The sequence below is a fragment of the Microtus pennsylvanicus genome, chromosome 5 (assembly GCF_037038515.1).
Source record: "Microtus pennsylvanicus isolate mMicPen1 chromosome 5, mMicPen1.hap1, whole genome shotgun sequence".
Taxonomy (NCBI): Eukaryota; Metazoa; Chordata; class Mammalia; order Rodentia; family Cricetidae; genus Microtus; species Microtus pennsylvanicus.
In genome coordinates, this window is record NC_134583.1 from 49,637,254 (window position 1) to 49,654,216 (window position 16,963).

A 16,963-nucleotide genomic window follows, 5' to 3' on the forward strand; every position below is an offset into this window, starting at 1 on the left:
CATTTCCCAATCACTAGCAAACTCCGGCATTTCCCATTATTAAGAGATTCAAAGGTTGGAGAGGTGGCTCAGTGGGTAAAGCACTTGCCACGAAAGTGTAAAGACCTGAGTTCAAATCCCCAAGTCCCATGTAAAGCCAGATCCATTTGGCACATCTTCTAATCCAGGCACATTCATAGCAAGATGGGAGGCAGAGATAAAATTCCCAGAAGCTCATGAGGCAGTTTCCTTGGTGCACACCGCAACAAACAACCAAAGAGAGCCGCTGCGTCGAACAAACAAGGCAGAGAGCAAAGTTGTTCTCTGACTTCCACACACAGGTGTCAGGACGTGAGTCATCCACGTTCACACATTTGCACCCACACTCACACATACACACATCATGCATGCATACATGTGTCCACACACACATACACACACACACACACACTAGTCAGATTTCCCTGGCCCTAAATACTTCTCTAAGTCCTCTTCCTTCTATGCATCTGCTATTCACAAAGGCCAGCCCCGCCACCCATCCCAGTCTCCTCCCCTTCCTGGAGCTCCCTTGCCATGTGTACATTCACCGAACACTATAACCTTGGATGCCTGGCCCGTAGATTCCAACCTGGTGCCCCTCTTCCTCCCACCATACCTTCAGGTCTGCTAGGCTGAGCCTGTCATTTGTTATGTCTGCCATCGGTGTCCTTCTCTGACCTTTGTCTTCACAGGCCAGGCCTGTGCCATGCCCCATTCATCTCTAAATCCCCACGACAACAGGGCTAAGTACACAGTGAGCCTCGCCGCCAAACAGATCTGGCCTTTGAGGCCCCTTGATGATTCAGGGGAGGAAACATCCAAACATCATCCTGTGCTACTTTCTAAATCTGCTGTGGAAACTGCATCCCAGACAGCTGAGCTAGAAGGGCCACCAGAGGTCACCTGCTTTATTCCTGTATCTTTGAGATGTTGGACTGAGGCCCAGAAAAGGGGAAGGCCTAGCCCAAGATTGCTCAGCAGGGAGAAGTTGTGGCTGGGATTCAGACCCCTGGCTCATAGCCCAGGGTTCTTCCTGCTCTAACTATTCTATCTTGTCTTCTTTCTTTGCATAAATCTCTTACCACAACAGCAACAGTTATTTGAGCTGAAAAATTAGCCCCTGGCCTCATAACTCTAAATCTCTTTTTGTCCCCCTGCGGATAACAACCATAAATTAATTAAGCTTTTGACATTGCTTTCTTTAGCATTCTTAGTGTTGTGTGTGTGTATGTGTGTGGGGGTGCTGATTTAATTCTTATAGAGAATGAATATTAAGAGCATAGCTGTTGTAGGAGAGCCACTTGTTCTTTTCCCGGCCACCCAGACCCCCGAAATAATCACACAGAAACTGTATTATTTAAATCACTGTTTGGCCCATTAGCTCTAGCTTCTTATTGGCTAACTCTTACATCTTAATTTAACCCATCTCCATTAACCTGTGCATTACCACGAGGTCGTGGCCTAGCAGCATGTGCATGTCTGTCTCTGTCAGCGGCTCCAAGACTTCTCCCTGACTCTGCCTCCTTTCTCCCAGCATTCAGTTTAGTTTTTCCCGCGTATCTAAGTTCTGCCCTTTCAACAGGCCAAGGCAGTTTCTTTATTCACCAATGGTATTCACAGCATACAGAGGGGAATCCCACATCACGTAGCTTTCTAGGGGTTTTGTTATTTATTTATCCTTTGCTTTGTTTTTATGTGTATGGGTGTTCTGCCTGCATGTGTACCTGTGTACCATGTACATGTATACTTGATACATGGAGACCAGAAGAGGGCATCAGATCCTCTGGGACTACAGTTACAGATTATTCAAGTTGCCATGTGGATATACGGAATTAAACCTGGGTCTTCCAGAAGAGCAGCCAGGGCTCTTAACCAGTGTGCCATTGCTCCAGGCCCCAGTTTTCTTGTTTTTATCTGTTTGACGATCCATGTGACACTTACGTCCATGATCAAAGCCCTATGCTTTGATAGCTGTTAGGACTGATGTTCCTCTCATTAATCATTATCAGAATTTTTTTTCTTCACCTATGTCCTTTTGTTTGGGCTCACTTTTTTTTTCTTTTGAGATAATCTTATTTTGAATTATCCAGGGGGAAGACTCTATCCCAGACTGCTGTAACTTAGGTCAGTTAAACCCGGCTCTCAATATGACAAAAAGCCCCAGTGATTGGGTGAAATGGGGCTGGGGGTAGCGTGGGGGGATTAAAACACAGACGGACGGGGGATTAGTTAATTTTCTTATTATCCAACAAAAGCAACTTAAGGAAGAATTTAACTTGGGTCACAATTTAAAAAGGCATACAGTGCACAGTGACAGGGACAGCATGGTGGCCAGAGCATGAGGTGGCCGGTCTCTAGTCAGGAAGCAGAGAGAGATGACTGTGTTAGTTAGTTAGGGGTCAAGCCCTTGGAATGCTGCTGCCCCCACTCAGGGTGGCTCTGCCCTCTTCAGTTAAATCTCTCTGGAAAGGTACCCAGCACTGACCTCTGGCATCCATATGAACCAGCACAAACATGTATACACAGTTGAACATGTATTTGCGTATAACACACACACACACACACACACACAATCATTACCAAAACGGGGCTCAAGAAATCTGTGAACATTACAGAGCTTCAGAATCCTCCTTGGAACTGTTCTTTGAGTAAACAGTCTCATTAGGAAGAATTGTTGTCTTTAAAACAATGTTCTTAGGAATCTCTCTGAGTTGTTCGCATAAATCTCAATTACAGCTTACTGTTTTCTTCCTAAGGGTCACAAAGAGCCTCATTTATAAATGTTTCCTTCATGGTCCTGCCATTATAAATGAATCTTTTTTTCTTTTTCATTTTGTAATATTTCTCTATATCAAAATAATATAGACTTTTTTTTAAAATCTGATATCTTTGATGAACTTCAATTTTTGTGGTGTTCTTCTTGATTTCTTCAGGTCTTCCTGGGACCCCAATTTACATTTGTGTCTTGTAAATAATCTGCCTTTCTAACGCAGTAGGCTCGTGAGGGCTCATCAGTGCCCTCTCAGGAACTTTAGAGAAATGCAGGTAGTCTGGCCTTGTGGCCTATATGGGTAGTGGGCTATTTCCACTCAACCTCAACTTGGAGCAAAAGCCTGGGTCTGGAAGGGTGGGGTTGGCAGTTGGACTCCAGACTCATCAGAAAACAGTAACAAATGTAGACAGACAGAACCTAGCACGTGTGAAGACCAGTGTGGCTGGGGAGCAGAAACCACCAGCTTTGCAGGCATTAAAAAAAATTTTGGCCTTGGAGCAAGGAAGTCGGCAAAGGATTTTAAGCAGCAGGTGCAAGGATAGATTTGCATTCTGCAAAGATCACTCTCTGCCATGTGAGAACAGACTGCAGGGGGGCCAGAGGGAAAGGGGGTGCAGCTCCTTACGTAACAACTCTGTATATTAACTACTCCGCTCCGAGGACACATGGGAGCTCATGGCAGAGTCTGCTTTAAAACCAGCACAGATTATCGTGGGCAAAGGAAATGGCGTTGGGCATGGTGAGCCAGAGCAAATATAACAGGACCTGATGACAGATCCTGTTATTAACAGAAGATGGCAGACAGGAGGATCTAGGGGGTTTTCTACATATCCACTGACCACTGAACTTTTCATAACTATGTTGTCCATGGCGTTTATCCCCTCTGTTCTTCCCATGGGGAGGCAGAAAACGGAGGCTTGTTGTCAGGATGGTTTCTGTCCTTTCTGCCTACCTGTTTTCTGGGTATGGCGTGGGAGCATCTTGCTGGGTCTGAGCTTCCTGCTCTGCCCTCCCAGAGCCGTTGAAGGCTGAAGGGAGAAACGTTTGTCCTAAACTTCCAGATGGGAACTCATACAACTCTGGAGGCTTAGAGATCTGATCCCCTCCTCTCACAGATCTATACACTGAGGCCGAGGAATGAGGGAAAGGCTCTCCCCTATGGGCACAGAGGAAGCCAGGAAATTAGGCCTAGAACTTACGTTTCCTGATAAGTGAGACACTGGTCTTGTTTTTAAAGCATGCGAATATATCAGACATTGACATTAGCAAATGTCTAGTCACCTACAGGGACCGAAGGAGGATCCTCAAGCCTGCTAGAGTGAAATGGATGGGGTGAAACATTGGTAAACGAGGGGCAATAGTTCATAGAAGCTGCTGGGCTGAAACACAGGCATGGGAGCTAGGACACAGTGCAGAGCCTAGGGAGTCGTCAGGTGGCAGAGCAAGTGTGACCTGAGCAGGAGGAATTTCATGCCTCTCAGGGCTCTGTCCACAGGGAGGAGTTTGAAACCTCTGTAGTTCTTCCTGAGTGTGTTCCAGCTCATCTGTCTCCACAGGAGGATTGGGCTACAGCCAGCTAGCCTGCCATATCCAGCTCAGAATCAGGGGCTTGGTCCTGCTGAGTGTACAGCCCTCGTGCCTATGTCCCCACACCCTGCTGGACTCCGGGCAGCGAGACCGGGAAGGGGAAGGCTCTGTGCTGGAAGGGATTGTAGACTAAACACAGACATGGAGAGAAGAGAGACCATGATGAGGACCAGGACTCGGAAGAGATCGAGGCAGGCAGGCAAGTCTCAGAAGGTGCTTCCCTATCTGGCCCCACCACTCTGGGCATGATCTCACCCGAGGGAAGTCTGGAAACCGGCTGCACATTGCCTCATCTTAGTGCCACAGCTCAGACAAACTGAAGGGAAAGGAGGCTGCTCCACTCCCTGCTAGCACCAGGCAGGGCATTACAATCACCTCTGGTCATCTCTACCTCCTTTGTGGGCAGAGGCCCCAGGGCCCAGACCTTGGCTGAGGCTGAGTAAATCCCTGCATTCTGCCCACCCACAGCGCATCAGCTTCTTCCTGTTAAGCTCCTCTGGTTGCTGTGAGCCATCAGTGAGGTCTACTACGGCTGGTACTTTGCTCCCTTCCCGGAGGGCTCAGCAAATGATGTCACCTTACTCTGGAGCTTGGCTTTTAGTATTCACAGGTTCCCCTTCGTCCCCTCTCAATTCATCCTCACTTACTGTACAGGAAACAAGGCCACACTATCTCCATTTAACAGATGAGGGAACCGAGGTGACCCCAAGAGAGTGGTTCTTGGCGCCTCTGAGACAGCAGTACCAAGAGGACTACAATTAAACTCCCTCACTAAATCTCCTTTGTATTTACTACCAGTGTCTCTTCTGAAGAACAGGAGGATTCTATCCTCACTGCAGAGTTGAGTAAACTACAGCCATCTTTCATCTCCCAATGGTTCTACTGTAAAATATCAAAACATCTGAGAAAGCTGGTTCTAGATAGAACCTTTAGAATCATCTTCCTTTTCGTGAGGCAGAGGAGGCACCTCAAGGCCATAGCATAGTCATGACAGAGCCTAGGACTGTGCTCTCTCCCCTGCATGCTTGGTATCTATAGGACCTTTATAGAATCTTTAATCGCATTCCATAGATGGGAAGACAGGGCCCGGAAGGGGACACAGCTTAACTCCACTCCCACGGTGCTACCCTATGAGACTCAGTGACCTGGGGCTTCGAATCTGATATTTATGAATCATCAGTAGCCATGAAAAGGGCTATGGACTCCCCCCACCTCAAAAAACAAAAGCATATCAGGGCATTTGGAATAATAAATTTTGCAAATAGTTGACATTATATTTCAGAGACTGATTTCTCTAGTTAGCTTGTGAATTCAGGAGAGGACTGTTTAAAAATGCATTTCAACCTTTAAATAACCTTGGTTTTCTTAGATAAGGGAAAAAAACAGGTCAAAAATACACACTCATGGGCTTTGCAGCAGAAAGGTTACGGAATAAAACGTCCTTTGCTGCAGGATACAATGGAAAGGGCTCTCTGTTGACAAAGGAGAGAGCTCCTCCAGATAAATCCTGCCTTATGAACCAATAAAGGCTCCCTCCCTCCCTTCCTGACCAGCTTAATTCCCTGTTGCTTATCTGTAAATCCAATAATGCCAGTAAAACAAGCGCTCCTGGAGTCTGGGCATGGGGGCCTGGCCTCTTATCTTCTATTTTGAACCCTAGTCTCAGTTCCTGGGAGAGCTGGGGCCGTCTGCTTGTGGGGAAAGCAAGCAGAAAAACTTGACTAGGTACACAAGCTGCCTCAGGTCAGTGCCTCAAGATGGAGCAAGTGTGTGCTAGATGAAGGGCAGGTGCAATGATCTAGCATCCTTCCTGCACCTCCTGGCTTCCAGTAAAATAGTCACAGGCTGCACAGGTAAGAAGCCCTGAACTCCATCCCCAGTACCCATGTCAAAAGTGAAATATAGTAGCCTGTACTTGTAATCCCTATGCTTGAGAGATAGAGCTAGTAGGATCCTTGGGGCTTGCTCCAGCCAGTCTAGCCTAAAAACAGAGAACCCCAGATCCCATCAATAGTCTGACTCAAAAAATAAAATACATGGCGTCTGGGAAACAACTAGAGGTTGACCTCTGGCCTCCACATGTGAACATGTGCACACACCCATGCACACACAATAAATAAAAATCAAACTAAGGGCTGTGGACCCTTCTTGCTCTGCTTACATTAGTAACTAGTCACCTGTGATGCCGTCCAGGTGCTGTGTCACATCTCCCAAGGTGACTCAGGGCACACCAGCCGACGTGGTTTTAGATTGTTTCGTTTATCGAATGCATTGTGCACAGATGGTGTTTGTCGGTCTCCCTAACTCTGGGAGGTGGGATGTTGTCTCCGCTTAAGAGGCACCAGGAGCATCTGGAAGGAGGAACCAAAGGTAATGGAGGATGTGGCCCCTCATGTGGCCCTAGACTCTGCCTTTCTCACCCTGGGCAATCTTATTTTTAATGAGACCATTCATATATTGCCAGTATCCTAGCACATTAATCTGTTCCTCTGTCTTTAAAATTTTTCCCATAAAAGACACTTTATGATCTGTCCAGTGAACTCAGAATTATTTATTTAACTGAGTCCCAATCAATAGACATTCCTCCCCACCCCTGCTGATTTCCTCTAATCTGAATAAAATGTTAATGACTACATCTGTGCATCAATAGGCCTGTTTCCTTTAGCTAGAATTCTGGTACAAGAATGAGTCAAAAGCTCAGCCTCCTATTGGTTTGTCTAGCGCATGACAGTTAGACCTATGGGATCTGGAACTCTCTGCTACCTAAATTTGAATTTGGACTCTATTGTTTGTTGTGTACATGACCTTGAGCAAATTTTGTACCCTTTTATTTCTTTGTCTGTGAAATGGGGGTCACGGTAGTAGCTATCACAAGCGGTGATCAGAGGAGCCATGCATAACTAAGTTGAATGGGCATGACTCATGAGACATCATAAAGCAAATTTATTTTTGTCTCCTATGATCTCTTTACATCTATCTATGCAACCTCTTTTTCCCTAGAATTAGATGAAATTTATTCCCAAAACAAAATCTTTGGACTTTTATGGCCATTTTCAGGTAACCCAAAGTTGTCTTATCTGTCATCTGTCCATTACACTAAAAATAACTTGTGTGTGTGTGTGTGTGTGTGTGTGTGTGTGTGTGTGTGTGTGTGTGTGTTGCAATGCTGATGATCAAACTTAGGACCTTGGGCCTGGTAGTAGAAGTTTCTACCATTGAACTGCGTCCCCAGTCCCCAAAAGATCCTTGGAACTTCGGTTGCTTTAACAACTGTTTCCCAGTACAGTGTAACATAGAACAGCTTCCTCCAGGGAGCAGATGAACTTGCGAAGAACTATCTGAGCCCTTTCCTGGCTTCTTAGAGATGGGAGGAGAGGGGGTCAGGGTTCTTCCATGACTATACTGAGGAGCTGCTGCTATTTTTCTGGCCATCTCTCTTTGGAGTGTTATTGTGGGATCCTGGAGACCATGCTATCACTGGGGGTCCTTCTATCGGAGTCCTTGATGTCCTTGAGTCCCTCCCTAAAGCTCCTTCTCAAGTTCCATTCTCAGGTCCTAGAAAACTCATGCTTGCTCCTTCCCTGGTATCGTCACCTCCCACTCTGGGGGACCATTTGGCCTGCATCTAAGCCAAAGCTATCCTGCTGGGGTCAGGGTCAACCTACAAGAACCACTCCTGTGCCCTTTGTCCTGCAAACTTGGGGCACAAGCCTATACTGAGTTCTCAGCAGCCTCTTTGCTATCAGAGAAGAGGCAAGTCATTACTGTGTATTTGTCAGGCATAGATCCATTGTCTGTCCGCTGTGCCCCAAGACCATTGTGGCCACACACTAAATTCCACTACCGGTCTCGGAAAAGTCTCATCTACTTGATTTGAGATGAAAGCAAAGCTTCCTCCATACTTTCCAATTAATTAGGAGTCACAAGGCCCCAAGGCTTTCTCTAAGATTCCTTCTAAACCTCCCCAGACCTTCTTTGTAGCCTCTCTCGGATGTGCCAAGATGGGTGTTAGCACAGACCCAGGCTCTTCCTAGTCCCACTTAGTGTGTTGCCCTTCTCTCTTGAATGAGCAATCTATTAATTCATACCTTTGACCCGAACCTAGGGCAGAATTCTCTTTCATCACCATTCACCCAGATTTGTTTTTATGAACTACACAGAGGACTGCCTGGCATAGACACACACTCAGCAAATGACAGCCCTGCATGTTCAAGCCCAGCGGTTTTCTATTTATCATGCATTGACTTCATAACTGTTACATTTGGTCTTTGCTTTATGCCTTCAGAGCTGAGAGCCCTGAACACTATGCTTGCGTCTATGGGATTATCTGCTATTGTGTTCAGCAGCACTTTGGAAAATAGATAGGTTGTTTCTCTAGTAGCTGTTACCCGCGTGTGATCAAGACAGCTGCGCACCTGTTTCCTTCTCTATTGTCAGCCGCGATGGAGCTCTTTAAATAGGACTTACACAGGAAACTGTCTGGCCACTGCCACGCTACCATCTACGCCACAGCTTTGAAAAGCACTGGAATGTTTGAGCATGCTGGGGTGCTCAAAAGGACACCCCGTCTTGTTAGCCAGTTCTTCACATTGTAAGCTCATCAAAGATTCTTAATCTTGTAAGCAGAATTGTGTTCCTATTGATACACATTTTGTCTTCACCCGACTCATTTCAGTCTGTATTCCCTGCTAGCCATCTAGCAGTTTTCTATACCATTTATGAGCCTTATCTCCTTTTGGTTATCTTGTCCCCAATTATAATTGTTTAAAGGTTACTCCTGGGCCATTTATCCTCAGCTCAAAGCCCTTTAGTGACTCCCCATTGGTTACAGGATAAAACCCAAACATCCTAGCAAATGATCTAGCTTCATTCAACTGTCTAGGCCCATCTGCTGCCACCAAAAAGCATTCAGCACAGACCAGCACACTGGAGAACATAGTCCTCTGTGTCGGTGATGTTGCTCATGACACCTAGTCTGCAGAAAGCATAGTATCTGATATCCATAGACTCTTGGTAACTAGAAATTAGCATAAACTATTCATTTCCCCCTTTCCTTCCTTACTGTCTATAATTTTTTTTTCTCATTCTTCAAGGCCCAAATCAATCATTCCCCTTTTCTGTTCACCGCAAGTCTTTCTGTGCTCTTCCTCCTTCCTGTATCATTGGCTGTTCCTTCTCTGGTCTCCCCTCCCTCAGCACTTGGTTACTGATATAGTCATCATCTCTCCCTATTTCCTCTGCAAGAGTGACAATTCCCTGAAAGCAGCCTTGCTCCTTATCCCTGCCAAAGCCACCAAACCCTGCTTCAGCCTTAGACCCGGTAAGGTCTAATAGACGGCTGATTGATTTGGATTGCTTTTGTCAGACTTCAGGGTCTAAATGCCAAGCCACCAGGCAGAGCCCATTCTGCGTACATATTCATTTATTATTCATGTCCCTTTGCTTCCAAAATGGAGAGCAGTGGCCTCATTCAATAAACGTGTGCTCAGCATTGAAGACGTAAGACTCTCCATGGCAGTAACAAAGGGCCAGAATGCAAACCTTCTTCTCTAGGTGAACTTCTCTGTGGAGAAGAGCTGGCGCGAGGGTGCTCCAGCTTCGATGGCATGTCCCTCACGCACTGTCTCTACATTAAAAATGCCTAAGGTGTGATGAGGAGAGTTTAAACCTAGCAGATATTCCACGCCTACAGTGTTTAGGCCAGTGGTGAGGAAGGGTGCTGGATTTGCTGTGTAGAGTGTTTCAGTAGAGATGTCCTTCTCCAAAGTCACTTATGTAGCGCAACTGTAAAAAGGTACAATGTTTAGTTGTGGCCTGGTATAAAATTCTGCATGTGGCTTTCTAGAGCGGCTTTTCGGTGGAAGTACCAGGGTTAACTTAGTGAGCCAGGGATGCCACTCAGTTGGGAAAATCCGCCATGAGTTGGAAGTTGAGTGTGAACATTACAAACCCTGCAGAACCCCCACATCCTCCTCTCCCACCACTTATAAAAACAGACCTGCTTTGTCTGTAAAGGGGCTGACAGGACTCAGGACTGACTCTCTCTCTCTCTCCACACACACACACAGACACACACACACTGACACAGTCTCCAGTGGCTTCTCACAAACTTACTTATGTAGCAGCACATGGTTCCCTTTCTCTTGAACATCACACACACACACAAACACACATGCACGCACACACACTGTCACACAGATCTTTGGCTTCCTCATATATGGTGTGCCACATACTTAGACACATACATGTTCACACACTGTTCACACACATGTACACACACATCCTCATACATGCACACAAGCTCTTGATCATTCCACATCTCATATCCATACATATCCTTAGGTACACATACATGCATACACGCACTGGCACAGTCTTCCTGGTTCTTCCAAATCCCATGTGTGCACACGGTTCCTGCCGAAAGAGAAGGCACAGAAACTGTCTTATTTCTGCATCTCACTCTACCTCCAGATTTTGCTCCCTTAGGACAGAGCCTGAAGTCTGTTTAATAGATTCAATTACTCCAGGCTCCTGAGACCTTCTAACTTAATTCTGATTGCATTAAGGTGTCAGATAATTTGGGAAGAAAGGGGAAAACGCAGCCTCAAAGTCGTGATGGGAGAGTCTCCCAGATGCTTGTCATCCTGAAGAGGTAGACAGCAAATAACTATAACTCCGGCAGAGGTGGCATGGGCAACAGGGAGTTCAGGGGTCAAAGCTTCTTGCACACGAAGGGCAGATGCCTCTGGGGGGGGGTAGCTTTGCTATGACCTGCTAGGGAAAGGGGGCACCAGCCAGCCCCTCTCTGCTGCCCTTCCTGGGAGGCGATGTGGAAACCAGGAACGAGACCTAAAAGCAAGGAAGCACTTTGCACTGCACGCTACTCTCGGGTTGTTTTTGTTTTTCTAGAGGTTCATGGTGACAGTAGTAGCCCTTAAGAGGCTGCAAATATTCAAAGATAACAGTGTTCAGAGAGCTAAGATTCCTACCTAGACAGAGAGGGACTTGGGGGTGTACGCGCGTGCACTGCATGTCCTACTAAGAAACAGAGGGTGAGGAATGTGGGCTGACAGTTGTGAATGACCACCTATGTGACCTTGAGCATGACGCTTGTCTTCTCTGTACCTCGGTTTCCTCTGCTGAAAAATATGTATAATATTAATACACCTCCTAGAGTGGTGGTAAGGATTAATGAGGTTATACAGATCTCATCCAACAAAGTCCCAGCAAACAACCCACTGATCATCATTATTGTGTTTGTAGTTTATGGGGGAGGCAATGCTGAGAAGCTGGAAGAAGCCCCGGGTGGGGATCCTGGCTCCGCCCCAGGGCAGTAAGATGGGACCCCACCCTAAACATGAGCATCATTCCTACACTCTTTCCAGCCCTGCCAGAGCTTCTCCCCATGGATGCTTTTCTGGCTCTCTGGTGCTGCTGAGCCCAATGTCCACTTGAGGACACCCAGGAACTGTGTAGGGTCTGTGCTCATCAGTAACTCCTTCCCTGATCTGTACTACAGGGTTCAGGCCGGCCTTTGAGCCTGCTGTGTCGCTGAGCGCCTGGCCTCTCCCTGCTTCCAGCTAGCCCTGCTATGGATCTTCCATCCTGCCTTCCCCTGGCCTGTTATTAACCATGGGTCCTGGTCACAGCTGGGACCTCATCAGCATTCAAGGTTAAGAGGATCCTTCTTGAGGTCTTGCTGTCCTCTAAAAGAACTTTGAAGGAGATCCTGGTTCACTTTCAGCGCCAGTCCTTGCTCTTTGCCCTTAGGTCTGTTAGCATTTCTCAGACTTCATTCTTTGGGACATGGGATAACATATTTGCTTCTCAAAGCTATCGTGCCCACTAATGCTCTAACTTTCTAAGGAGCTCGAGTGTAAAAGTTAACATAACCTTCCTCTTGGTTGTGGAAGCGATGAGGGGAAGTGTCAGTTCCAAAAGAAGGACCCTGGCTGAGAAAACACTTTTACTAAAACTAAAGATCAGAAGGTTCTGGAGGCAGGCACTTGAAGTGTGAAATGGAAAGTTGAGAAGGAAGCAGTCCTCACTACTCATACCAAGGCTTTCAGACATCTCTAACTGGAGTCCCCCTACTCTGCCCTGTCCCCAGTAAATCTGAGACAGCTGAGGTCCTAAAGGGAGAAACTGGGCTGGATGACAGCGTCCTTCCCGGAGGAGGGTGGGCGCTGCGCGATCTGCATCCACGGGCCGGGGTGGGGTCTCCGCTGGGGCGGGACCAGGGGCGGGGCGGCGGCTGCCACTCAGAGCTCAGCCCTGGGCGCGAGACCTGGTGCCTGCGGTGCAGACTACCTCTCCCGCCTCGGGCACGCTCCAGCCCGCGCGCTCCCGCGGTCCCGCGCACTCCCGCAGCTTCTTGCTCTGCGCCGTACAGCACAGGCACCCGCTCTGGGAGCTCGCGGCCGGGGCCCTGGCGTGCAGAGAGGGCCTCGGCGGGGCCCAGCGGCGGGGCCCGGGAGGATGCGGTCCGGGGCGGCCCGAGAGCTGAGCAGGGTCCCCGCGCCAGCCCCGAGCGGTCCCGGCCTTGGAAGCCGCAGCCGCCGCCCCGCCCCCGGGAGACATGACTTCCAAGCCGCATTCCGACTGGATTCCCTACAGGTACGATGGCCCGGCTTCCCTGGCCCCGGGGCGCGTGCGGAACCCCCACTACAACGCTGAGGGTTGGGGGAGGGCGGTAGCTCGCTGCCAGGGCACACACCTTTCCCCCGGATCGGGATGCAACGTCGGTCGGGCCATCTGGCCTAGAAGCAGGGCACTAATGCCTTCCGCATCCTTTCCAACACCGAGGGCACAGGTTGGAGATGCCGAGGTTTATCATCCCAACTTTGAGGTTCTTGAAGCCTCCTGCCGTGCTCCACCTTCCTCGGGGTTCTGAAAGGATCTCTGGCCTTGTTGAGTCTGGTGGCATATGGAGAAAGGAACTGCTGTAAGCCGCCTCCTAGGCCCAGCACCCAGGACATGCGCCTGGATAGCTTGTGCGCACACACCCCTGCATCTTCACGCTTGCACACACAAGGCATCTGCGCGCTGGGCCAAAGATGCTCATGCAGCTTTGTGAGACAGAATCCAGACCACAAGGCAGCTTACATATACATGTACCCATATTTCTCCGTAGACCTTAATCCTTGGGTCACACGGGTGCACACTTACAAATCTGTGCATATTCACATCCGTACAGGACTATGGCATACTACCTATTCACAAGTACTATTCAGTACCTTTCAGAGATTCAGTAGTAGTAACCTGCTTGTTAAAGGGACTACTAGCTCATAATACAGAAAATTGCCCTCACACGCTCACGCGCACTCACGAGCCCTGGTCCACCTTCTGTTCCTGAATACTTGGTTGGTCAGACAGACCTATGTCAGGCCCAAGGTTTTGTGGGGGAGGTGGGGGAGGGGTGGTCTCCAGCTCACACAGGTGCAGGCCTTTCTCCATCCACTCTACTCAATTCTATTACCAGGGAAAAGAGCTCATTGCCATAGCAGCACCACATCCGTGGCCACTCATTGGCTCTCTAGTTGCCATGGGCTACCGGCCTTTCTAAGCCTCCTGGAGAGGCAAGTGTGTAAAGAGGCTCCTGGACTGCCAAGACCCACTTTTTTTTTTCTGACCCAGGTGCTTATTCAGTGAGTTGCAGAATCAGACACTCAGGACCCACATGCCCTAGGCAAGGATGCTGAGCCCAGTCACTGATAGAAAGTGGTTCTGACAGAGCCCTTCCAGGAGTCAGTCCAGATAGAATCCCAAATAGAAACCAGCTAGAACTGGCTGTAGCTTGTTAAAAGCAGGACTTTCTGCCAACAAGCACCTGTCATAGGCCTGGGAATTCAGGGATTTTTTTTTTTTTAAATGGTGACTGCCTCTGAGCTCAGCTTCTGTGGGAGCTTCTTGAGTTATTTTCTGTCTTCACAGGAACACACACACAGATACGTGTGCACAGAGAGTCATACTCAAGATCTCCTGCAGACATGTGAGCCCATACCTCAGTGTCACATGGATAAGGGAGAATACTTACTGGGAACTGGGGACTGGGTTCTACTAACTCAAAAGACCGTCTGCCTTTGACATATATCCAGGCTGGGGATGCAGATAATGCTGGGACCATTCTGCTCTCTCCTTGGCTCATGTGCACTGAGGACCTCCTTGAAGTTGGTGCAACCCTATAGAGTACCAGTGGCCATTTGTCTACCAGCAGCAGTGGTGCCTGTGGGCAGAACAGACACAGTGCTGTGGAAGCCGCTTCAAGGGGGTCCAGCCATAGGGGGGTGGCCAGCCACAGGCTACACTGTGGGATAATGCCATGCTTAGGTATTGACAATTGAAAGGTTAGGCTGGCCGTGGTCCAGGGTTGATTCTGCCAGGAAACCAAGGACTAAAGCAACTTGCAAAGCTTGTAGAGAAAAAAAAATCTACCTCAAGTTAGAGAGGATTCAGCCTGCTCCCGAGAAAAGAGACCTCTAAGAGGTAGATTGTCTCTGAGAACTCTGTCGCAAGTGCCCAAGGCATTGGTATCCTGAAATGGGTGATTGGCATTCAACCCAGCCCAAGCCTAACCACCCCCCATTCTCCCTCCCACACTCAGCTGAAAGCACAGCTTGGCACCCTGGAATCCTAGCCCTGAAAGCAGCTTGGCACCCTGGCGGTCCACCCTGCTTCTTTTCTCCCTTCCTGTCACCCGCCTTCTTGTTCTGTAGTGTTGGGAGGGTAGGTATTCAGCTGGGGGGTGGGCTGTCATCAGAAGGCTCGTCCCCTGCTCTGTCCAGTTTTCCTGGGCAGGTACAGAGTCTGGAGAAGCACTGGACTTGAGTGGACTTCCCAATGGGGAGACCCATATTGAGAGGAGATCCAAATGGCCCTTTGCATTACTAGGCTGCTGATGGCAGGCAAAGCCACAGGTCTGTCTGGTGGCAGAAAACTGAGACAGAAGACAAGGCATTTCTTGGCAGCTGGGCAGGGGGCAGCGTGTGCACATGTGCTCTGACTAGCGTGAGGTTTCCCTAATGCCGCAGCATGTAGGACTGGAATGTGGCGTATGGGGGAGAGAGACCGAGAGAGAGTGACTAGTTAGCTCTTCTGATAGGGTTCTCTCTCCCGCTGATGATTGCATCCTGCATTCCCTGGGCTCGGCTCATTTTCTTCAAAGCAGTGATAGTTGGTGCTAATCTTCTTAGGGGTAATTTTGGTTCAGTGTCTAATAATGATCATGGATTAAGCTCACATTCTGACTTAGAAAGGAGCCATTTCATTTATAAAGATCAACAGCTAGAATCGTGTTTTGCCTTTTGTTTCCCATTACGAGTCGTTTCCAATTCTGCCCATTTCTCTTTAACAGTATTTCTGACGAGTATTCGATGCCTATAGTGTATGGCCCTGCAGCCTTTTGTAAGTTATAGGTGGCTAGAACCCCGAGGAAGGACTGCGGCTTCAGGCATATTGTCTTCAGTGCTTTTGTATTTGTTTATTTTTATGTGAGTGTTTGTGTGTGCCTGTAGAGTTTATGTGCTCCATGGGCATTCAGGAGCTGGTGGAAGCTGGTAGAGGCATCACATTCCAAGGAGCTGGAGTTACAGGGAGTTGTAAACTGCCACATGGGTGCTGGGAACTGAACTCAGGTCTTCTGCAAGATCAGCGCCATCCGTTCAGATGCATCTTCAGTGTTCTTGCCTGTAGTGCTCAGGACTTCCTTCACCAAAGCATGAACTCTTTGAGAGCAAGGGACCTTGTGTGATGTCTGGCTGAGCCTTCAGCACTTCCCAGCATAGAGAAAATGCTGCCTCTAAGCCGAAGGGATGTCACACTTCAGACAACATTTAGGGCTTCCTCTAACTTCCTGGTCCCATTCCTGGCTTCTCAGCACACCTAAGTGCTCTCTCATCACAGCAAAGCTTCCAGAACCCCTGCAAGGTGCAGCTCCAGAGAATGTCAGGCTGCAAGGGTCCACATAGACCCTTCCAGAACCCCTGCAAGGTGCAGCTCCAGAGAATGTCAGGCTGCAAGGGTCCACATAGACCCTTCCAGAACCCCTGCAAGGTGTAGCTCCAGAGGATACCATACTGCAAGGGTCCACATAGGCCCTTCCAGAACCCCTGCAAGGTGCAGCTCCAGGCCCCAGAGGATATCAGGTTGCAAGGGCCCACATAGACCCCTCTTACTGTTTCCTTGCCCCATTATGTTGCGTTTCTGTCGGACATTTTCCACCAGCCAGTTGTGCCTGGAAAACTCTTCTTTGGGTTGAGTCTAAGTGAGACTCTGGTTTTCCTATCCTTTTTGCGCTTGTTAGACACTCTCCCCCTCCCCCCTCACACACACCTTATAGTTCTACTGCCAGGATAGCCTCAGGTGCCTTGTTTTGACAACCTCAGGCAATTCCTTCTGGAAACTCCAGTGTCTTATTCTTTGAAAATCACTGGCTGTGGTCACAAGAATCATTTGCATGGCCAATTATTAGAGAACCCTGTGGTACTTGCTTAAAACAATAAAATTGATTCTGGAGCGTGTTCCCCACTAGTTCTGAGTTACCAAGCCAAAGCCAAAACCAATGCCACGAGTTTTAATTCACCTAGT

The 16,963-nt window shown here is 48.4% G+C and overlaps 1 protein-coding gene across 7 annotated transcripts in view; it reads left to right on the forward strand.

Moving 5' to 3' along the window:
* Tub (TUB bipartite transcription factor) overlaps positions 1-16,963 on the forward strand; it is an 84,062-nt gene that overhangs the window by 48,253 nt on the left and 18,846 nt on the right. For 3 of the 7 annotated variants that reach the window (XM_075971829.1, XM_075971833.1, XM_075971832.1), the window contains exon 1: positions 12,821-12,994. The exons of the other annotated variants lie outside the window; for them this stretch is intronic. In XM_075971829.1, the coding sequence (XP_075827944.1) occupies positions 12,957-12,994 (38 nt within the window). In that variant the 5' untranslated portion in view covers positions 12,821-12,956. Of the gene's footprint in view, positions 1-12,820; positions 12,995-16,963 lie in introns of those variants that run through there. 7 annotated transcript variants of the gene reach the window in all.